The following is a 22,378-nucleotide window of genomic DNA, read 5'->3' as shown; positions in this document are numbered from 1 at the left end:
ATCACCATCCTGTGTGAGATCACAAGGGGGGTGTAGGTCACCCCAAAAAATGTCCTTTATCCTGAGTCAGCCTCGACATGTGGAGAATATCCTTTGCTCTTCCTGCTTCCCCTACAGCTTAAAATTCAATTTCTGCTTATTGTATGACATTAATTTACAGCTGGCCCTGGCAGTGGGAAGGAGCTAGCACAGGATGAACGGCTGCCCAGCCAAAATTTCCACTTGTGAACGCCTTTCCTCTAATCTCTTTTTGTTCTGGAAGGTTAAGAAAGCAAAAGGAAAGCAGGGCCAGATGACTTCTCACATACCAGAGCAGTCCCAGGTGCCAGGAAGAGCAGGGCTCACGTTTTTGCCTCCATCCAAGTCACATCTTGCACTGGGAGCAGGTCAGTGTCCAGGGATGTGTTTGTACCTGTGCAAAGAGCCTCTTCCTCCTCCTTAGTCTGAAGCAAAAGACTGGCAAGGAGTGGAGTGCATCAGAGGAGCTAGGAATGGCTGGAGTGGATGAGAGAAGCACATCTATTAAGTATTTTGAGAGCTGAGGTTTGAGAAGAGGCCTGTGCTAAGTGCAAGGTGTTTTTGTACCTGCTCTAGGAACCCCCAGGTGCTTCCTGTGCAGGTAGAGGGGGAATAATTCAGTTTTAAGTCACTGGCCATTTGTGTCATGGCAGCTGCAGGTGTGAACAAAACAACCCTGGATGTGTGGAGATGAGTATAACTCACAGGTATTTTCTGCTTGGAAAATTACCTGGTTGAAAACCTCAGGCTGTCAACAAAGCTCCAGCATTCCTGAATCCATACCTGTCTCTTGCCCCTACCCAGTGTCTCTGCTCTTCCTTTACTCTCCATTTCTGTACAGCAGGAGAGGTAGCACCAAGGGTTTGGGTTGTATTTGTCTTCTTTAACTTCCTTTCAGAGAGCTCTGTAATTAACCTCCCACCTGCCAGTACGTTAAGAAATACCAGAAAACCAATCTGTTTGAAAAACTGCAGCAGAACTTGCCAAAGGTATTCCCTGGCTCAGGTGAAATCCCTGCAGAGGAACCCACACAAGTTCAGCCTCTCTTGTGGAGCAGGGTGCCCAGGGAAGCTGTGGATCCCTGGAAGTGCCCAAGGCCAGGTTGGACAGGGTTGGAGCAGCCTGGGATAGTGGAAGGTGTCTCTGCCCATGGCAGGGGTAGAACTGAGTGGCTTTAAGGTCCCTTCCACCCCAAACCAGTCTGGGATTCTGTTTGGAAGTTTAAGTATGGTGTGAATGCTCATGGGAAAGACTGGGATAATCAAATACAGAAGCAGCTGAACTATCTTTCAATATTCAAATAATACGCTTTGCTCAGGCTATTATGCAAACTTTTCTTCTTCTGAGATTAAAATGCAAAGTACATTTAAACACACCCTCTGGAGAGCAGGGTTTATTCCTATAAACTGGGGGGGGTTAACAGAACCCTTCTCTCTCCTCCTGAGCACACAAGCCCAGCTACTTGGAGCTCCAGTGCAGCATCCTGTGGCCTGTTCAGACTGAAAAGGCTCATTTATTGTGCCAGTGATTGCAAAACAGTTTCCACTATCGGTGTGTGGTTTTTCCTTTGGCCTTTTTTCCTTTTTCTCCTCCTTTCTTTTTAAGATCTTGAGCTTTGACTCATCCAAACTTACCTGTGGTTGAACAAGGCAAGCCTTGTAACTCTAGAGCTGTTTGAATGAAGTTTTACAGTGGCAGATTTCTGTGGATTGTAGAGGGAGAGTAACTGAAGTGTTGCTAGGCTTGGCTTATTCTGTGCAAGTGCTGGCAGTCTCTCACTGAAAAGGGAAGATTTCCAGCCACTATGGCCATGGAAATAATCTCATTGCTTTTCTCCTAGCACAAACTTTGCTTTGAAGGATGAAAGGGTATTGATGATTCCAGCTGTATCTGAAGGTTGGCTCGTTGAGAAGAGCTCTCCTGAGTTCCTGCAGTGTGCATGGATTCATAATTCCCGTGCAGTTTTGCTCCAAGAACAGGTCAATAGCTGACTGCTCTCCAGGTATTGATCCTGAGGAGTTCAATGAGGCATGGGGTTGGCTCAGAGCAGCAGCCTGAGCAGGGTCTTTATCATTTCTGAGGAGGGATGTCAGATCAGCCTTGGCAGTAGAACAGTTCAGAGGGACACCAGGGCACTGCCAGCTCCCTCTGCTCGTGCTGCTGGGAGTTCTGTGTCTCCCCAAGCCTGGAAACCCTCCTGCTGTAAGTGCAGCCATGCATGGCTGCTTCTCTTGCGTGCCCACGGGCCAGGATGGTGTTTTGCCTTGATCCAGCACTGGCTTCTTCCTTCCCCAGACTCCTGGTGACTTCAGCTCCTAATCCTTTAAGCCACTCTGTCCTGGATCTCATTAGAAGCCCAGCACTCTCCAGGGGATGGAGCAGCATTGCAAATGGGTCATTTCTCTGAAACAGTGCAAGACACTTGTGTAAATAAATAAGTACACTGTTTAAACCGGCCCTTTGGGGGCTTCTGACGACATTTATTTACAGGCTGGCTGCTGGAAACACTTCTTGCCCTGCAGTAGCCCCTGAATGCATTTCTGGTAAGCAGAAATTATTCTGGGGAGCAGCCTGCCCTGTGTTTGCATGTGAAGCAGCCCCAAGAGCTGCTCTGGAAGCACCAAGTGTAAAGGCACTTGCAGACAAAGGCAGGTATCACTCAGTGACCCCGTGAGGATGTTCTGGAGTTGTTGTGCACACACTGAGAGGCCACAGGCTGCTTTCAGTGAGGACTGACTCCTAACCAAGCACAGCAATAAAGAGCAGCTGTGTAATGCTGGGTAGGGTTTCCATGCAGTAAATAGTTCTGCTGGTCCCATAAGTGGGGGTGTGACATGGAGGAAAAGGAAGGGTGGAAACCTGGATGTTCTTGTGTTACCTGTGATTTAAGAAAAGACTGCTGCATTTAGAGGAGATGAGGGAATGAGGGGAATAACTAGTGGGTGTGTGTCAGTGGGACAATTAGCATTTCCATCAAGTGAGTGCCAGTTGGCTCTGGAATTAATCAAATACAGCTCCTTCCCTCCCTTCCCACTCCTCCCCTTGGCTTTTGCTGTTTGCCTCTGTGACTTGTCTGTGCTTCTCTGGCCTCAGAGAGATAACGTGGAGCCCCTGGGATCCCAGCACCACTCAATTTACCTTTCTTGCCTTTCCCTGTTCCCAACTTGAATTTCCTTGTACTCTGTGTCAGACTTTTCCCCAGGGATTCCTTGAAATCTCCTCAAACATTCTTTTTGAATTGTTTTGAGGTTGTTGGTTTTTTTTAAATAAAAACAACCATGATGAGACATTTATATTTGATTCCCTGCTAATCTCTATCCCCAGTCAGGATACTTGGAATAAGAATAACAAAGACACAGTACCTGGGCTGGCAGAGTCAGGATGCTCACTGAATTCTTGGGAGAGGCAGTGTACACAGAGGTGGTTGGAAAGCACCATGAAAAAAGCTCAGATCCACACAAAAGACTGTCAGAATTCCCCATTCTCCAATATTTTCTTGCTAGGATATACACAGCAGGTCCTGTATATAGGGATACAGCAAATAATTTACCTTGAACTAACACATCTGTCCATACCCCAGTCCTGGCAGGTTCCTTTCAATCCCTTAACATACCCCTGAACAATCACCTGGTTTTCCTCCCCCCCAGAGTACTCCAAACCACTTTTTGGATTTGTGGGAATTGTGCTTCTCTTCTCCTTGGGGAGGCTGAGATGGGGAGACTTTTACCACATCCTCCTAAAAGCAGAGCAGTTCAGATGAGCACCCTTCCTCTCCCCCCTCTGCAGCCACTCAGGCCTGATTACAAAACACATAAATAGACATTGAGATGAGCAGATAAAAATGGTGCTGTTTGCCAGCTTCCAGCCCAACTTGCCAAGGCTGGACAACGTGTGTGTACACACGAGCACGCCCCGGCAGCCAACAGCACGGCTAATTCCTGGGAGGGATCACCAGATGGAAGGGATGGACTGGCAGCTGTGCTCAGGAGGAGGAAGAGCCACTCCGGGCTGCCTGCTGGATTCTTTCCAAAATGCTTTGGCAGTTTGACTCATCCATATACAGAGGCTGGGGGGAAAAAAAAAAAAAATAATCACAAAGAATGTCACTGGGCTGAAGGCGAGGGTTTGGAGCTGTGCCAGACATCCATGAGCACAGCTCTTACCCATTTGCCTCCTCATTTATGCACTGAGGTATGAAAGAACTTAAACAAAACATCTTATGGTCACTGTGGTTTAAGAAATGCATCTTCTGCACTGTGTGTTTGAAACCCAGTTGTTTGTTGCCCAAAAAAACATTTCTTCATAGTAAAAGCCTCTGCTGCAACCCAGTAGCTCAATTTCCTCTCTGACACTCTTTGCACCTTCAGTAGCATTCCATTATTTGTTTGTTGTTTCTGGGCTTTAAATGATAGTCAGCATACCTCATACACAAAAAAAGCCCCAGCAAATAAAACAGCATAAAACCCCAGAAGTGCAAGGAAAAGGCAGGCATAGACCCACTGGTGAAAACACAGTACCTGCCCTGGTCCTTTTCATATCCACCTGAGAGCTGCTTAGGCTCACCCAGAACCTGAGGTTCTGAGTAATCCTGCTCTGCCAGCCACCTCTGGGTTTTTGGGGATGACTTGGACCCAGAGAGTCACTTTAGGAACCCCCAGAGCTCAAATCTTGTTCTTAGTAACACACTGGTGTCCTCATGTCCAGGTTTGCTTTGATTTACACAGAACCAGGAAGAGATTTTGTGTTTAATTGACACAAAATCTGGGTCACACTACTTAAGTTTACAGGCTTGGATCTGTAGCAGAGAGCAAGTTTTAGCAGCTTCAGAAGTTTTCCAAGGGGAGCCTTTAGGAGAAGAGCCTGCCAAAATTTGCACTGATGCGCATCGGATTTTGGGGTTACCAGATTCAGGGAACTCAGTGGAGCTCCCTGAACAAAAACAGGTTGGGATTTCTGGATATTGTTTTAGCTCCAGCACAAGCAGAGTGGGAGATGGGAATGGCAGGAGTTGGGAACCCAGGCAGAATTAATTTTTTGCCTAAGAAAAAAAATTACACATGGTGACTTTCAAGTCTTGCTCAATGTTGCTGTGATGCAGAAAGAGAAAATGAAAAGTGCATTTGATTTGGGCCTGTTTTCCCCTTTCTGTAACTGTGGCAATGACACTGCTGCCTGTTTGACTCACCACTATTTCAAAGCAGCATTAAAGTGACTAACAGCTGAAAAATGTGTGTGTCCTTCTCCTCCCAGCTCAGGGCTCACTTCTGTGGAAGGCCCCTGACGGCCACACATGGCTCTACATGGGCAGAGGACTCTCTTAATGAGCCAAATTTCAACATCATTTAATGGATGCCCTGCTGAGGAGCAATCCTGGAGCTTGCAGGTGCTGTCAGGGGGTCAGTGGTCTCAGCACCGTGGTTTTAAGGATTTCACAGAGCACTTACCCAAATCCTGGGTTTTGGACAGCAGAGTTTGCCATGTCTTGGGTCTAGGTGCTGTAGAGGTACAGATCAGTTTAGGATCTGACAGATTAAACAGCAGGGGTAGGTGGAATAGAGTTCTTGTGGCCTGGCAGGGGCTGAGAAGTCTGTTCAAGTGCTCCCCACTTTTAACACTGGCACTCGAAGAGCAAAGATAAATCCACCAAAATCCAAGAAATTTGGCACTCCCAAAGCACAGCCTGCTTGTGTGTGGTGGGGAAAGACTGTTGTGAATTTGGGGTTCTGGGATGAAGATGGAGGGATTTCAGGTCTAATCCCTTGTCCTTAAGTAACTGCTTCCCTTCATGGCCCCGTGCCAGGCAGGGTGAGGCAGAATCCTCTTAGCCCATAGCTCTGCTGGCCGTGTGACTGCACCTGGAAATGACAGGGGCTATAATTAGATGTGGGGCTCACATTTGCCCCTGCAGTTTCCTCAGGCATTTGTCAGGGAAGGAAGCAGCAGCCCTGTAAGTGAGACCCTTGGCAGAGGAGAGCCCTGACAGCTCCTGCTCCGTGCTGGAAACACTGCTCTGGCTGCCAGCATCAGCTGGGAAACACTGCAGGACTTGACCCTCACAAAGGGACATTGGGGTCCTTGCTTGGTTGGACTGGCTGAACAAAACCCTCAGCTTGTTACCTCAGTTCAAGGTGGAGCTGTTTGAAGAGCTGCACAGCTCCTGCAGCTGGCTGTAAGAGAGATGTCTGTGTGAGGGAGGAAGCTGCATCCTCTGGAGCAGCTGCTTTGGATCTGTATAAAACCAAGGCTGGTGGATTTGGTGTGTCTGGGGAGGAAAAGACCAGCCAATAGCAAACTGTGCTAACCTTTGTGTTTTTAATCACACACTGTCCTGCTCAGCACAACAGCCTGGGGAGGCACAGAATAAAATCTCTCCCTGTGTCCCCTGGCAAGGGGATATTTTTTCAATGGGACATGAGAGCTCCCTTCTGACAGTCAGGACAATTGGCTGAATTTGCTGTGCACAGCCTCGTCCTTAGGCTTCTGATATTCACATTTTGCACCGGGCTGGAGCCCTTTGTGCCCCAGAACAGCTAAATGGGAACTTTACCTGAGCTCTTTTTATGGCTCCTGGGCCATTAGGAATACAAAGCTGAACACTTGGCTGATCCCGAGCATGAAAAAGCACAAAACACAAAAGCTGGATAGTTAATGGGAAAATTGAGCTAATTCTCCCTCAGACTGTAATTTCAAGCCTTGTATAAGTGGAGAAGTGGGACTTGGTCTGTTGAAATTAAGAGCCTTCCCTTCAATCCGGGAGGGAGCAATCTGGGAGCAGCGGAACGCTCTGATCTTGTCTGCAGGTTCTGCACACAGCAAAAAACTGTTGGGTTGTTGTTTGCTGGGTTATGGGAGAGAAACTGGGAAACCCAGCAGGTGACTGCAGAAACCTCAGCTTCCTAGGAAGAAGTACTCTTCTCCATCCCAGAATTCTGCCCAGGTGTGAGCACCCAGTATTGGTTGTGCATAAACTCTGGGGCGTGTTGCTGCAGGACATCCCTGAGAAAGGTCAGCTCCTGGTGGGATAGAAATGAAGGAATGCTGTGGAGTAACAGTTGTGATGGTCTCTCAGACTAACAGGGATGCCAAAGGAAAAATATGATCCTCCAGATCCTCGCAGAATTTACACCATCATGTCAGCGGAAGAGGTGGCCAACGGGAAGAAGTCGCACTGGGCTGAATTAGAGATCTCGGGTGAGTTGGTTGGGTTTCAATTCCCACAGAGCACTCCAGATCAGTCTGTGCCTGCTGGTTCCAGAGTGAAGAGGGGGTGCCTTGCTTTCCTCCTGCAGGGAGAGTGCGGAGCCTGAGTACGTCGCTGTGGTCGCTGACACACCTGACTGCTCTGCACCTCAATGACAACAACCTTACTCGCATTCCACCTGATATTGCCAAGCTTCACAATCTGGTTTTACCTGGATCTGTCATCCAACAAACTCAGAAGTTTACCAGCAGAACTAGGAAACATGGTGTCTCTCAGGTGAGGGGAATTATTCTGGTTAACTTCCAAAAAAAATCTCTGTCGTGGGGTCGAGACCAAGAGTTTCAGTTTGTATTTGAAATAATCCTGAAAAACTCCAGGTTGGTGCAGAGCTTTGGTTCTAATAATAACTTCTGGGTTTTTTCTGATTGTTGATATATCACTGTTTTCATCCCTGGATTCATCTTGGGGTTTGTGGCTGTTTTTCCCCTAGTGAATGTATTTCAGTCGTGCTTTGACACAGGAAGACTGGCATATCTTTCCATAATAAAAGTCAGGGTGAAAAGTGTTCTCTTTGAGAACGAGCAGTGTACAGCACCTTAGGAGTTCCTTCTGCAGTAATACTCACCCAGAGTGTTTTTGCATTTGCTGCAGGGAATTGCTTTTAAATAACAATCTGTTACGGGTTTTGCCTTATGAACTTGGACGGCTCTTCCAGCTGCAAACCCTGGGTTTGAAAGGTGAGCTCTTTCCAGTTCCATATTCCTATGAGTTCTTGGGAATCCTGAGGGGGGCTGGCCTCAAAACCTTCCTCTATTACCTCAAGGTTTTCTGACAGGTTATTTTAAGCATTAAGTTGGTAGTAAGAATGACCAGGCAGTTGGGGAGACAATGCTTGTCTTTCTTACTGCTGCTCAACTTCCTTAGGAGCTCATTTCCAATCTGCAGTCAGGGAAATAAACCCCTGAACCTGCTGAGTTAATTTGTCTGTTCTCATTCTGGGAGGTTTTCTTTGGGTGGAAGGCCTGAAGAAAGGCAGGCAGCTGATGCCCCTGCTGTTGTTTTGTGCTGTTGGCAGGCAATCCTTTATCCCAAGATATTCTCAGCCTCTACCAGGATCCAGACGGAACCCGAAAGCTACTGAACTACATGCTTGACAATCTAGCAGGTACAAAAAGGCTTTGAAAGGAGGATTTGCTGCTAAAGCAAGGCTCTGAACCAGTGGAGGGAGGGTATTTCTTCCCTGCTCTAGTGTTTTTGTCAGGTGGCTCCACCCTCACACGCAGTGGAAGAGGCTGATGCGTGCTAAGGTTCTCCCTGTTACAGCCAAATGTTCTCTCTGTTCTGCTTGAAACCCTTCAATTACCAACCAAGGGCAAAGTCTGCCTTGCTGAAACCATTTCAGTTCTCCCCACCAGAATAATCACAATGTCAAATTTAGCACAAGAAACCCCAAAGCCATTAAGAACATCCAGTACCTGACTTCAGTCCTGCTTTATGGTTCTGTAACTGAGCCTCCTGCTTTGTCTCCTTTGCTGTCTCCCAGGTTAAGGCACTTCTGGAAAGATGGATGCAGGATGAGGTACTTGGAGAAGGGGTGGCTGGACCATGCCAGGATTTACCCCTCCTTTTTCAGCAGATTGTTCAGTGTGCAGGAGTATTTTGGTGGTGTTTCTAATCTGAAAACAAGAGACAGAAGTAGTCACAAATCTTACAAACAACATTTTTTCCCTTACTAGAGCAACTCATTTAAATGATTTTTGCCTACCCTGAAGACTTGGGGAGTTGGGGATGCAAAACACATTATTGTTCAGTCATCACTTTGACTTAGAAATTGTAACTTACAAACAGAAACCCTGAATTAATCACTGGTTTAATTCTTTTGTAGTTCACCCAGAGCAGCTGCCTCCAAGGCCATGGATTACTTTAAAAGAACGAGACCAAATTCTGCCCTCAGGTAAATCTGTGGTTCTTCTCACTGTGCTCACAAGGTGACACTCTGAGAAACTTGTCCTGGGCTTCATTTTCCTGGCTCAGAGGGAAAACAGCAATTTGTTCATTTGTACTAGAAAAATGAACACGTGGCTGTGGCTGTAAATACCATTTTTGGTCATTTGCATGGGATGCTGGGCATTTCTTTTCCATGGAGGGCTTGCCACAGCTCTTCCTGCCACTCTTGTCCAATCTCCAGAGGCTGACACCTTTCCCTTCCTGTCTGTCTCTCCTTGCAGCTTCATTTACAGTTATGTGTTTACAATGTGTTGTGTGATAAATACGCCACCCGGCAGCTCTATGGCTACTGCCCGTCTTGGGCACTCAATTGGGGAGTACAGGAAAAAAGGGAAATCATGGAAAGAAATTGTCAACTGTGATGCAGAATATCATTAGTCTTCAGGTAATTACAAATAACTGCATTTTCCTCAGAAACCACAAAACATGAACCTCCACCTTTAGGATTAAATGGGGACACCGTGGTTACCTGCTCGAGAGCAAATTCCAGATCTTCCCAAAGCAAGCTGTGTGTCCATATTCCAGTGTCAGACATACCAGGTGTGGTTTACTGCTATTCAAAATGCACCTGTCACTTTGGGAGGGATTGCAGGAAATCCAGGAATGCACATCAGTTTATTCTAGGAAGTGACACGGATTATGCAGCTTTTCTGACTGCAAGCCAGGGCAGGAGAGGAAGGGTTTCTTGCCTTCACTTCTTCAGCCTGAGGTGTTTGTGTACAATTGCAGGAAGTGGAAACGGAGCAATACTTCACCCTTTTCCTGCCAGCCTTGAAAGAACGGGGATACGACGGATTCTTCTCTCCAAAGTCACGTGCCAAAATCATGTCCGAGCAGGAGAAGAAGCATGTGGATGGCTGCGCCATATTCTTCAAAACAGAAAAGTAAGGGGCAGCAGCAGCTTGTGCAACCTCACTGAAACCTCAGAACAGCTTCCAGGAATCAGCATGGAAGTTTCCCAAAGCCTGAGCTGCCTCTCAGAGCGCTCACTGCTTCCAGAAAGAGATAGTGCAGCTCTCGGCTGGTGTCCAGAGCCAGCTGGAGTTGGTTTGAAGAGAGGGAGCCTGTGGGAGCAGACAGGGGCTGGCCCTGAGCTGGGGGACACACCCTGGGGCCGTGGTCACAGCTGCTCACTGTGGCTCTCTGCCCTTGCCCAGGTTCACGCTGGTGCAGAAGCACACGGTGGAGTTCAACCAGGTGGCCATGGCCAACTCGGAGGGCTTCGGAGGCCATGTTGAACAGAGTGATGACCAAGGACAACATCGGAGTCAGCCGTGGTGCTGAGGTGCACAAGGAATGGTTTGGAGCAAGTGAGTACAGCGGTGGTGTCCTCAGTGATCCCCAGCTCACAGACAGGCATGAGTTTTATTCCCAGGTAATCCATGCTGTTCCTGCTGGTGGTGCAGCCAAATGCAGCCCGTGACAGGCACAGGTTATGTGGTCTGGCTGTGCTCACAGCAGGATGCCCAGCAGTTGCTTTTCTCCTTTCAAGCTTTTATCCCTGCTTGCTCACTGTGTTACATTCTGCTTGAGCAGCTCAGCTTTCCCAAGGTCACTGTGTTTACACGTATTTGCTCTTACCGGTAGTTGTCAACAATGTTCAACTTCCATTTTCAACTCTCTTTTCTTCCCCTGGATTGACTCCTTCCACCCTCCCCCAGTGGCTGATGTCAGTGCTAAAGTACTGATGTGGAAGGAGGAGATTATCAGCTCTCTTTTCCTGCCTTTTGCTTGACTGTCACATTTTCATTAAGTTTGATTAGATGCAAGCAGACAATTCCAGCACAGGTAAAACTGCCACCCTGCTCTGTCTGCATGGCTGGGGCTTTCATGGCTTCACAGCAGGAGAAATTCCAGGGCTGGAAGGAGTTTCCTGGGCTGTTGACAGGCATTTCAGCAGGTTTAAGCAATGAAAGCACACCTGGTGTGTCTGACCCTGAGCCCTGAGTAGGAACAAGCAGGAACCCGCTGACATTCACAGAAGCTCTCACTGCTAAAATTGTTCATCCAGGTATGAAGTCTCTTCACGTGGACAAGCAGCTGCTCATCGTGGCCAATGCCCACATGCACTGGGACCCCGAATACTCAGATGTGAAACTCATCCAGACCATGATGTTCGTCTCAGAGCTGAAAAACATCCTGGAGAAAGCCTCAAGCAGGCCCAGCAGCCCGACAGCAGATCCCAACTCTATCCCTCTGGTGCTGTGTGCGGATCTTAACTCTCTGCCTGACTCAGGTAAGGCTGGTTTTTTGGCCTGATTTTTAACTTACCTTAGAATGTTCTTCCTCTGAAGGCCATGGGGTTGTTTTGCACTCCTCAAGGGAAGGCATGGATGAGAGCTTTCCTAGGAAGCAGCTTCCTGTGAAAATCTGGCTGAGGAGACTGTGAGTCCTCTGGCTGAGTTGCCTGCTTTTTGTGCTCAGCTGGACGCTCCAGGAGAGCTGGTTGCACCTACAAAAGTGATAGGAAAGCACAGATAGATGGTAAATAAATCATTAAATAAACACCCATGCTTGAAGCAGCAGTGAGAAGTAGGAAAGATGTGAATTCCTCATTAAAATCTTTAAGGAGAGGGGTTTGCTTTGCTAACTCTGATCTCATGGTGGCTTGGTGGTTTTTAACACGCCCAAGTCCTTCACAGGCACTCCCTAAAGCCTTGCCCTTGCCTACAGGTGTGGTGGAGTACCTGAGCAATGGCATAGTAGCTGACAACCACAAGGACTTCAAGGAGCTGCGCTACAACGAGTGTCTGATGAACTTCAGCGGCAACTGGCAAGAACGGAGCCTCAGAGGGCAGGATCACGCACTGGCTTCCAGCTCAAGAGCGCCTACGAGAACAACCTGATGCCTTACACCAATTACACTTTTGACTTCAAAGTAAGCCCCTGTGGTTTTCTCTTTCTGTCCCTGGTGGTATTTGCCAGGACCAGAGAGTGCTAACATGTAGCTATCTCTCACAAAACTCACATTTCATCAGCTGAGAAAGACCGGAGATCCCACTTGACTGATTTCCACAAGAGTCTTTCTTTCATGGGAAGGGAGTCAAGCAGGATTCTCACAGAACAAAGGGCAGACAGCCATATTTGTAGGATTCAGGGAGGATTCAAACTACAACCAAAGTTAAACAGCATCCAAGTCTAAGTGAGAAGTTTTAAAGGTGAACTGACCAATTACACAATCCTAATTTCTAACCAATTATCTTCCAAAGTGTTAGAGAGTGACCAAATTCTTAAGGAATTGGTATCTAGGATACCTCTACCTATTATAGGCAAGCTCCAGGGGCCAGGGGAAGATGGCTTGGGAGGAATTGTATCCATCCACAAGCCCCCATCCCTGGCACTCAGCAGGCTCTGCTGGGGCCGTTCCCTGGTTAACCACTCTCTCCCTCTCTCCCCACAGGGTGTGATTGACTACATTTTCTACTCCAACACTCACATGAACGTGCTGGGAGTCCTGGGGCCCTTGGACCCTCAGTGGCTGGTGGACAACAACATCACGGGCTGCCCGCACCCGCACATCCCCTCCGACCACTTCTCGCTGCTGACGCAGCTGGAGCTGCAGCCGCCGCTGCTGCCGCTGGTGAACGGCGTGCACCTGCCCTCCCGCAGGTAGTGCTGCCCCACGCCTGCCCACGGACCTGTACACTTGTAAATCCCTCTGTATAGGAGTGAAGTATGGCCAACCTCCAGCTGCTTCTTCGAGCTCCTTTCCTTATGTGTTTGATATGAGATTTTGCACATTTTGGTGCATATTGGTATCATTTGGCACTAGGGCTGGAACCAAAGTATTATTCCCCTTTCCAGGTTTTTAATTTAATTTTTGTTTCTGGTTTTTTTTGTTTGTTTTGTTTGTTTCCTTTTTTTAAATTTTACTTTAAACTGGCTTTTTCTTTTCAGTAGGAAGCTGCACTTCTAAACGGACAAAAGAGATTTAAAAACTTACATTTAACGTGTTTCAAGGTAATGCTTTTTTCCAGAACGTGGCAAATTGAGCCAGCCTTTTAGGAGGAAGAAAAACAAAACTAGAGATGCTTGTTTTGTAGGAAGAATATTAGAAATACTGTTTGTTTGAATCCAAAATGGAGACTCAACTCTGCATCCAACGTTAATTTTGCACATTAGCAAAGCACTTAATACCTGACTATAAATGATTGGCAGCATGGCCCTGCCCCTCATCTCAGTACTATCAGAAAAACCAAAGATAGCCAAGGATCTGTGATCAAATTCAAGCTCTAAATCCTCCTGATTCCAATTTCTTTGGGAGCTGTTGTCAGTCAGGGCTGAAGTAAAAAGCTGCTGGTTCCTTCCCAAATGTTACTGCTCTTTAGATGTGTTGGAAATCCTTGTTTTCTTTCCTTTTAATGCTCTGGGTGGCCAGTTCAAAACCTTGTGCCTCAAGAGGCATTAAACATGATGCAATTTTCTGAAAAAAAAAACCTGTTTGGCTGCTTAATGTTTAAAAAAAAAAAGGCACAGCGATAGGAAAAGGTCGTGTCTGTGTTTTTAAGTTTTTCTTTATTCTGCTTTTTTGCTGCTATAAGATTTTCTTGAATTTCTATTTGAAACTTTTCATGCACTTTACTGTTTCTAGTCTCCAAATGTGATATTTTTAATAAATGAAAAGCATTTTCCATGATGTGAATGAAATTTTTAAGCAGATTGATAAGCCTATATTTATGTCTCATTCGTATACTTCAAAAAAAAGTCCAATTTGAATTGTGAAATTAGTTTTAAATACTAAAGAGCCATCTTCTGTCTTGCAAAACTGCCAAGTCAGGCTGTTCCTCTTTAACTAAACATTTCCTTTGTCATTTTATACACAGGAAATTTTCCACAGGGGGGAAAAAATCTATCAATTGGACTTAGAGGAGAAACTATTCCCTGACTCTGATGGGGGCCAGGGAGGGGGTGGAGCGGGCCAGAATGCAAAAATGGGTTCAGCAAAGTGACAACTCCCTTGGAAAAGTGCCTAAAAAATGGGGGTGTCATCTGTGGTCTGGGATCAATTGGGAGCTGGGGGAAATTCCTGCACAGCACTTGCTTTGTGCAAAAACAAAACAAAAAAAAATGGGGAAGGGGAATAAAAAGAAAGCCCTTTCCAGAGCTGGATTTTCCTCTGGGTGCAAGGAACATACCTCAGCATTCCCTACCTGGCCATGGCACATGGATTGGAGAGCACTGGAAAGTAGAATAGCATGAAAAACTTAATTTTGTGGACATTACCTTTCTGTATTGAGCTGCTGTATGTTTTGTGGGGAGGGGCTGCTCTGAGCTGCTCCTCCTGTTCCTCCACGCACGGTGATCCCAGCGTGAGCAGTGTTTCCTAACCATACTTCACTCCCAACGTTTTCTGAGCTGTTTGTATAAAATGGAATTTCCAATTCGCCCGTGATTGTCTATGAACTGCAGAGGAGCCCGTTTAGTAATAAAAATCCAAACCCAGCACCAATGTTTTGTAATATGGGGGTGGGAGAGGACGGGGAGGGGAAAACCCAAACCTTGGCAAATGTTGTAAGCTGCTCCAGCTGGATTTTCCTTGGCTTTCCAGCCATGGGAGTGTTCCATTGCAGGAAGGTGTTCCATTGGATTTTCTCTGCTGCACTTCCCAACGCTCCTCATGCCGTGTGGTTTGGAACAGAAAAAGTGTTACTTTTAACAGACATTGCACAAAAAAAGCCAGTCTTGTTCATGTTTCAGTCATGTTTACCTGCCTCTCCTGTGTGGCTCCCTCCTGGTTCTCCCTTCCCAGCAGGAGCAGTGAGGGGATGGGGCTTTTTTTCCCAGCCTCAGTTCCCAGCATGTTGCAGGCAATACCTGGAAAAAAGGCTCCAAGCCCTTCCCTGCTCCTCCCTGCCTCGGTTTGCTGCCCAAAACACGGTGCCTGGTGTCCACTGCTAAGGGACAGCACTGCCTAAAGCCAGCAGAGAAAACAAAATCCAACACCCTTCTACAAGCAACTTTTTAAATCTCAACCTGGTGAATCTGTCCGATACGGGGTTTTGTGTGTGTATATATATATACATATATATATATATAAAAGAGAATTTTGTACAATGGAGATGAATATTTTTGCTTCCTTCTTTCACTGTAAGGAGACCGAAACCTTACACGAGTTTGGCCACGCACACTCCCTCACCCTTTGGTGTTCCAAGGTGACACAGATCCCAAGAGAACTTAGTGGGAACCACTCACATTCTTAACCCTCTCTGCCAAGACCTCACTTTAATTAGAAACAATTTCAGGTGGAGATTATAAACCTCTAGATCCAGGCATGGCACACCCCTCCCTGTGGGAATGTCAAGGTGAGACTGATCCTGGGGTTCATCCATCCTCTGTGGAGGCTCCCACACCATCCTGCAGTGCTTACTTTGAGAGTTCAGGGGTTTTTTAAGTCAGATTTCTTTCTTTGTTGCCTTTGCAGCTGGGAGGTCCCATCCCTGAAAAGATGGAAGTGCCCGTGGGGCAGGGGCAGGGGCAGCTGCAGTGTCACTGCCGGGCATGCTTACACCACAGTTTCAGGGGGATTTACGCCCTGCTTCGTGGGAATAGCTTTGCTTTAAACTTGAGAGCCTGCCAGCCTCTGGGATGAGGAAACACTGCTTGCCCTGGACCTTTGGGCAGCTGGGGAAAGGGAGGTCATCAAACCCCTGAACTGCTACATTTTTCTTCCCTTTAAAAACTACCTTTTTTTTTTTATATTTGCGATATTGCTCATCCACAAAGGATAGTGCTAAAAATCCACCAGTTTCTTCCCACCTGTGTACTTCCACATCCTTTGGAGTCAACAAACAGCCCTTCTGCAGCCATTCCTGCCCCTGCTGTGGTTCCTGAGGAGCACAGGGCAGGAAGGAAGGGGATACAGAGATGGGGTGGGTGTTTCCCAGCTTGCCACAGCCCAGGGACACATTCTTGGCATCCACCAGGGGTGGGTGGGCAACACGAATTTTATTCCTACAGACTTTAAGCACCTCCTCCCAGCATGGCCAAGCCAGAGTGTAAACAGGGATAATCCTGCACAGGGTCACAAGTCACACCTGTGTCACCTCAGTCCGTGTGGCCAAGGCACATTCCTGTGCCAGGCTAGGGTCCTCATCCCAGGAAAATGGGACTCCACAGAAAGCCTCAGCCAGTCACTGGGAAATTTCCCACTTCTGTTTCCACAGCCAGGAGCCAGCAGCAGACCCTGTCCAACTCCTGCAATTCCCTGCTCCTGCAGGAGCTGTCACAAAAAGGAACCAAATCCTGGAGCAGATGAAAGGTGGCGCGTTCGGAAGCAGCCAAAGGCTCCACAGTGCCACAGTCCAGCCTACCTCCCCAGCCCAAAAATCCCAATTTTCACACAAATCCGGGCAGAAAGAGCTGCCACAGCCGAGGGGGGAAGCACATTCATCCTTTTATTGGTGGCACCCAGGATGGGCGTCGGGGAGCAGCGCAGGGAAACAGCACTGAGGGAAAGCCTTGGCTGGGGGAAGCAGGGAAAGGCTCCTGCCAAAGCCAGGAGCAGAGAACTGCCAGCGTGGTGCCACCAAACCCAGCGTGTCTCAGGGCAGGGGGGCTGTGTCACTGCTGTCCCACGAGGAATTCACAGCCATGGACTCCTTGGACACTGGGAGGGCCGGGGTGGGGTTTCTCCAAGGTGCTTCCCGCCGAGGCCGCAGCAGCGCTTTCTGGGGGCCGTTCCTGCAGATTTTGTGGGAGCAAAGAGAGGGAACCAGGCAGGTCAGGGGGAAGGGATGGTCCTGCCAAGGTGCTGGGGATTCCAGGGGTTTTCCAGTCGCTGGGCATCTCTTACCTCTGCGTCAGCTTGTGGATGAGCAGCTGGATCCAGGGCGCCTCGGGGGTCACGCACACCCGCTTGTTCTTCTTCAGGGTGAGGCTGCAAGGCCATGAGGCCCCTCAGTGCCATGCCTGTCCCTGCCCCAAAGCTTTTCTAACCCACAGAGAAATGCCCTCTGCTCCCTGGGCATGGATACAAACCCTGGGCCACAGAGATGTGGAATTTTGGCACCCAGAGCCATGCAGGAAGGAACCCCCTTGGAATTGGGAAGCAAGAGTCACCCCAACATTTGTGGCCTTCCCCCCATGTACTTTTGCACCAGTGCACAAAGGAGCAGCTGGCAGGGATTGGTTTCCAGGGTTTCCACTTACATGACCTCCTTCCTCCTGCAGTGAAGGCCAGGCGGGGTAACGTCGATGGTGAGGATCAGCCCCAGGTTGAAGACGTGGGCGGTGGATTTGATGCACTTGCACCTCATGTTGGTCAGCAGGCTCTCCAGCGACAGACCTGTGCCCCAGGGCAGCCCACACCAGGTCTGGGCCCCCCGTGGGGGAGGCACATGGGGACAGCCCCCTCCCCACTATCCCATCCCATCCCTGACACCCACAGATTGCTGCTAATGGGGTTTGCAGCCTGGCTAATATCTCCCAGCACCAACTCAAAGCTGTTTTTCCTGTACATGGAAGGGGTTGGAAAACTTAACCAACATTTTATGAATTCAATCCCTTGCCCACCCACCAAGCACTCGATTTTTGTGGGGGTCTGAAAGAGAAGCAGCTTAAACCCAGGAGGTAAAACCCCCCTTCCCATCTCCGGCACCCCCCTCCAGCTCAGCCACAGCGTTTAAAAGACAAGCTCAAAGACGGGCAAGAAACAAATCTGAAAGCTCAGCAGAACCCACGCTCAGGCCCATCTGGGCCACCCAATGCCACTGTCCAGGTGTTTGGAGGGGGACACGGATGGACAGACACCCAAAGTCACTCACCACCCCCTGGCACCGAGCTGCTCAGCAGCAGCAGCAGGAGCAGCGCCGCCGGCAGCAGCCGCATCCTCGCTGCCCGCCCCGAGCTGGGCCAGGGCTGGTTTATAGCCAGCCCCTCGCCCCAGGGGGGATTTCACAACCCCCCCTTAGGGGCTGGGAAGGGCCAGAGGGGCAGGAAAAGGGGCAGTCCCACGCCTCAACTTCCCTGCCTTCGCTTCCCCCTGCCGCACGTGGCCCTCGCCAGAAAAAGCGGAAAACGCCGTGGTCACCTCCTCAAACCTGCTGAGTTTGGTGCCCCCCGTGCCTCCCACCCCGAGCACCCCAAACCCCTGGCATGCCACATGAAGGGAGGCAAGGGACAGTGACAGAGGGCTGCCACCTTTATTGGGCCTGCTGGCTCGTGCCCCAAAGGGGACACCCAGTGCAGGGCTATGGGATGGGAGAGGCTGGAAGCAGGGATGGGCATTTTTCAGGGTTTAAAGGACATAAAGAGGGGCTCAGGCAGCAGCATGCTCCCCTCTGGACTTGGGTAAGGCAACAGCAGGATGGGGAAGGGAGGCAGTTTTGGGCCCAGCACATCTGGCCGTGCCTCTGGTGGCAGCTTCCTCAGCGGGGAGCCTTCTTCTTCCTCCTGCCAAAAGCAGAAGGGGGAGCAACGTGTGAACACAGGTTCCCACGGGATGCCCCTGGTGCTCAGGGGGAAAGGGGAGCTTACAGCTGAGGGAGGTCGTGCAAGAGTTTCTTCACCCAAGGGACGTCAGGATCCACACAGACCCTCTTCTGGTTCTTCAGTTTAATCCTGGAAAAACACGAAGCCTTTCAGCAATGCAACCTGTACTCCTGCAGACAGCCGAGCCTCCCACCCTGCTCACAGCAAAACGAGCGGGGAGCTGAAGGGATTCAGGGCACAGGGAGGAGCAGAGGGTGTGCACCCTCAGGAGCCACTTACACCACCTCGGGCCGCCGGCAGCTGCTCCCCACGGGCCACACCTCGATGCTGCTGTACTTCTCCGGCGGGATAAAGGTTCGGGTGATCTTCAGGCAGCGGCAGCTCCGGTTGCCGTTGGCTTCCAGGATTGCTGGAGGGGCACGCAGCATCACCCCAAAACCCACTGCCACCCCCAGAACCCTCCCTGGGCAACGCCTCTCCCTCCACACCCCACCAGGATCACCCACCCCAAACCGGGAAAGCCTCACCTGCGTGCCCAGGCTGGTGGGACAGCAGCAGCAGCCCCAGCAGCAGTGCTGCCCGTCCAGCCATGCCGGCCCAGCCCCGGCCCCGCAGCATCCCTCTATTTGAGCCGGGAAATAGGAGAAGTGCGGCGGCACGGGAGGCCCCGGGGTCGCCGTGGTTTTGCCCGACCCCTCTCTCCGTGCTGAGTCTGCAACGCTGCCGATAAAACGCGGCTTGGGGCTTGCAGGGGGCCTGGCTTCCCGAAAGCAGCTCTGCTTTCCCCTTCCTCTCTTTGGCTGTTTCCTCCAACTCTGTTCTTAGCACACCCAGCCCCACAAGCCTGGAGGGTTTTCTGGGGTGCTTTTCTGTCCTGCATGATCAGGTATTTCTCCTACAATCACATTGTCCCCCTGCTGGGTACAGCCCAGCAGCACCCTGGTGACATTTACTTTTGCTTTTTTTTACCCCAAGCGACCTCACACCCATTCCCAACATATTTCCTTATTGGTCTGTACTGGTTTTTAAAGCCTTACCCCTGTAAATCCCAGCTCCATCACTTGGATTTGGGGCACTTGGGCTGGATTGTCCCATCTCCCTACCAGCTATATCACCCCCTCAAATCACCACCAAGAGAGATAACAGGTTATGATGAGAAGGATCCCCAACAAGAGGGAATGGCTTCATAATGCCAGAGGGCAGGGTTAGATAGGATACTTGGGGGAAATTCTTCCTTGTGAGGGTAGGGAGGCCCTGCCAGGGTGCCCAGAGAAGCTGTGGCTGTCCCTGGATCCCTGGAGGTGTCCAAGGCCAGGCTGGACAGGGTTTGAAACAGCCTGGGATAGTGGAAGGTGTCCCTGCCCATGGGACTTGAGGTGACTTCTAATCCAAGCTGTCCTATGTCATACATGGCTTCAAAGCTAGGAGATCCAGGGAAAACCCAACAGAAAGAAAAATCCTGAATTTTATTTGCCTTGAGCTTCCAGAACAGGACATGCCATGCTGTGCCACACAACCCTCAGACACACACTCTGTCACCAAGCACTTCACATGGAAAAAGTCACAAACTTATTCCTAAAGAAGCAGGAGCAGCCCTTGCCAGGGAACAGCTTCACAGTCCACAGGCAACTAAATAAATGCAGGATTCATATTCACACTGATCCAGGGACCAAGAGCAGGGGAGAACTCCCCACAAACCTGCCATGGGGTTGGGGCCAGCAGTGAGCCACCCTCCCCACTGGCAGCAGAGCCAGACGTGGGGCTTTCGGGAAGGGGAGGAAGAGAGGACAAAGTGAGGAGCAGCCAGGTCTGCACACCTGGGCATCATCCACCAGCCTTCCTCGGGGCTCTGGGCACCAACTTCCTTAGCAGGAAACTTACTTTTTCTTCCTGTGAAAAGCAGAAGGAGGAGAAATGTGTGAACACAGAGAAGAGCAGGTCTGGGAGAGGAAGCTCCTGCCCCAGCCAGGGAAGTCGCTGCCGTTTCCCCGGGGCGGGCATCGCTCGCTGGGATGGCCACAAACCCAGCACTGGGCATGACCAAGGACAGCTCTCCCAACCCAGCATCAACACACCACTGCTCCTGCCACGAGCAAACCCTGCTCCTGCCACGAGCAAACCCTGCTCCTGCCACTGCTCCCCTCATGGATTTTTCCCCTAGACTGCTTTGGAAGTGCAGTACTGTGCAGTAAGCCAGGGGGGGCATGACCCACAGATGGGTTGTGCTGGGCTGAATACTGCTTTGCACAGCAAAGTGCTGCCCCTCATCCCTTTGCAAAGAGCTCCTGGGCCCATGAAGCTTCCCAGAACCATAGATGTGCTGGGATGCTGTCCAGGAGCACCTGAGCCAAACGAGTTTCCCTCCAACAACTTACGTGCTGGCAATGCGCTTCAGCAGCTTCTTTACCCAGGGGGCTTCAGGATTCACACACACCTTCCCTGAGGGTCTTAATTTAATTCTGAAAGGCAAGCAGAGCTCCTGAGCATTCCTGTCCCCTCCAAAGGCAGGGATTCAAGCAGCCAGAGCTGATGGGGAAGACTCAGCTTTTGCTCACAGCATCAGTGATTGTAGAAAGCTTCCAGAGACAGAGGAAGCCACGGCATGGCTGGGAACAAGCAAGATGCAACACATTCCTAGGTGGAGCAGAGACTTGAAGCCTAGAACTCTGCTCAAAGACAATTTTTTTTTTGAGATTTACAAATGTATCAACACCAAGCAGCTATAAAAATCTGGGATAATTTGTTATGGCTGGAGGAAGTGCTTCCTCCAGGCTGCAAACACCCCCTGCTCCAGCTCAAGGAAATCTCACTACTGGAGAGGTTCCTTTAAGCCCTGGGGACCTGCATTTCTGTACCTGATGCTTTCCAGCAAGTAAGCTGGTGGGGTTTTTGGCAAGGTTTGGTTTCCAGCAGGGCGGCAGAGAAGCAGGATGGTGGCAGCAGAGAGCCCACGGCACTTACATGATCTCGGTGCGCCTGCAGCTGCTGCCCACAGGCCTGATCTCAATGCTCTCGTATTTCTTGGGACTGATGTAATCCGAGGTTGTCTTGGCACACCTACAGCTCAGGTTCCCGTTCACCTCCAGGATGGCTGAGAGAGAGAGAGAGAAGGTGGCAACTTACAGGCACAGACAGTGCTGAGAGGGATTGCAGCAACTCCAGGAGCTAAGAAGTTTCACACTTCCCGTGTTTCACACTGCGAGAAGCTGCCACTGCACCTCGATTCCCTGCTCCCACACCGCTCCCAACAGCAGAACCAGCCCCCTGCAGAGGCATGGCTGCCTTTTTCCCTCAGCTGAACAGGCAGGAGGATCCCAGGCTCCCTGCTCTGGGTGCAGGGTGATGGCAGCAAAGCTCACCTGCGTGGGCAGAGTGGGACAGCAGCAGCAGCAGTAGCAGCAGCCATGGGAGCAGGGGGACTCCCATCCTCGAGGAATGCTCAGCCCCAGAGATGCTCTGCGGGACCACAACCAGCCCTATTTATCGGGGAGGGTCACACCCCATACAGGCACAGCTTTCACACCTCAGCGGTCACAGCCAGCCAGCAGAGCACCCAGAGGGGTGATGTCACTGCTCAGATGCTCCCCAGAGCACAGAAAGGTCAGTGTTGTTAATTAAAACCAGCCATAGGGACGGAGTGCAACGTTTGGATTCCCCACACATCTCCCCCACACCTTGTTTCTGTGGTGTTTGTACCCACATCACCCTTCATTGCCTAGAGCA

The 22,378-nt window shown here is 49.9% G+C and overlaps 4 protein-coding genes across 5 annotated transcripts; 1 reads left to right on the top strand and 3 right to left on the bottom strand.

Moving 5' to 3' along the window:
• Window positions 1–1,192: 1,192 nt before the first annotated feature.
• Window positions 1,193–15,284, top strand: CNOT6L (CCR4-NOT transcription complex subunit 6 like). The gene is given in 16 exon segments (XM_042779287.1): window positions 1,193–7,209; window positions 7,308–7,426; window positions 7,428–7,495; window positions 7,871–7,956; window positions 8,295–8,384; window positions 9,105–9,173; window positions 9,448–9,467; window positions 9,469–9,577; window positions 9,936–10,110; window positions 10,384–10,447; window positions 10,449–10,536; window positions 11,238–11,462; window positions 11,900–11,991; window positions 11,993–12,034; window positions 12,036–12,104; window positions 12,627–15,284. Coding segments are annotated over 16 exon segments (1,641 nt in total). The 5' UTR covers window positions 1,193–7,097; the 3' UTR covers window positions 12,840–15,284.
• A 1,483-nt stretch (window positions 15,285–16,767) lies between these two features.
• On the bottom strand, window positions 16,768–18,160 carry LOC116996380 (C-X-C motif chemokine 2-like). The gene is made up of 4 exons (XM_033059925.1): window positions 17,989–18,160; window positions 17,375–17,510; window positions 17,019–17,102; window positions 16,768–16,906 (listed from the first exon to the last, which is right to left on the bottom strand). The coding sequence occupies exons 1-4, from the start codon at window positions 18,050–18,052 to the stop codon at window positions 16,768–16,770; spliced, it is 423 nt and encodes a 140-aa protein (XP_032915816.1). The 5' UTR covers window positions 18,053–18,160.
• Window positions 18,161–18,342: 182 nt separating this feature from the next.
• Window positions 18,343–19,246, bottom strand: LOC116996670 (alveolar macrophage chemotactic factor-like). The gene is made up of 4 exons (XM_033060556.2): window positions 19,183–19,246; window positions 18,935–19,064; window positions 18,701–18,784; window positions 18,343–18,616 (listed from the first exon to the last, which is right to left on the bottom strand). The coding sequence occupies exons 1-4, from the start codon at window positions 19,244–19,246 to the stop codon at window positions 18,592–18,594; spliced, it is 303 nt and encodes a 100-aa protein (XP_032916447.2). The 3' UTR covers window positions 18,343–18,591.
• Window positions 18,991–22,081, bottom strand: LOC116996669 (interleukin-8-like). Of its 2 annotated transcripts, XR_004417986.1 has the most exons (5): window positions 22,015–22,081; window positions 21,617–21,746; window positions 21,031–21,114; window positions 20,473–20,545; window positions 18,991–19,064 (listed from the first exon to the last, which is right to left on the bottom strand). XR_004417986.1 is itself a non-coding variant. In XM_033060555.1 (4 exons), the coding sequence occupies exons 1-4, from the start codon at window positions 22,079–22,081 to the stop codon at window positions 20,533–20,535; spliced, it is 294 nt and encodes a 97-aa protein (XP_032916446.1). In that variant the 3' UTR covers window positions 20,103–20,532. The 2 variants fall into 2 exon arrangements, 1 of the variants encoding a protein (XP_032916446.1); XM_033060555.1 differs by lacking the exon at window positions 18,991–19,064 and having other exon boundaries at window positions 20,103–20,545.
• Window positions 22,082–22,378: the final 297 nt, after the last annotated feature.

The sequence above is a fragment of the Catharus ustulatus genome, chromosome 5 (genome assembly GCF_009819885.2).
Source record: "Catharus ustulatus isolate bCatUst1 chromosome 5, bCatUst1.pri.v2, whole genome shotgun sequence".
Classification (NCBI taxonomy): Eukaryota; Metazoa; Chordata; class Aves; order Passeriformes; family Turdidae; genus Catharus; species Catharus ustulatus.
The sequence above is the reverse complement of the archived record's forward strand: the minus strand, read 5'-3'. Positions and strand labels throughout refer to the sequence as shown.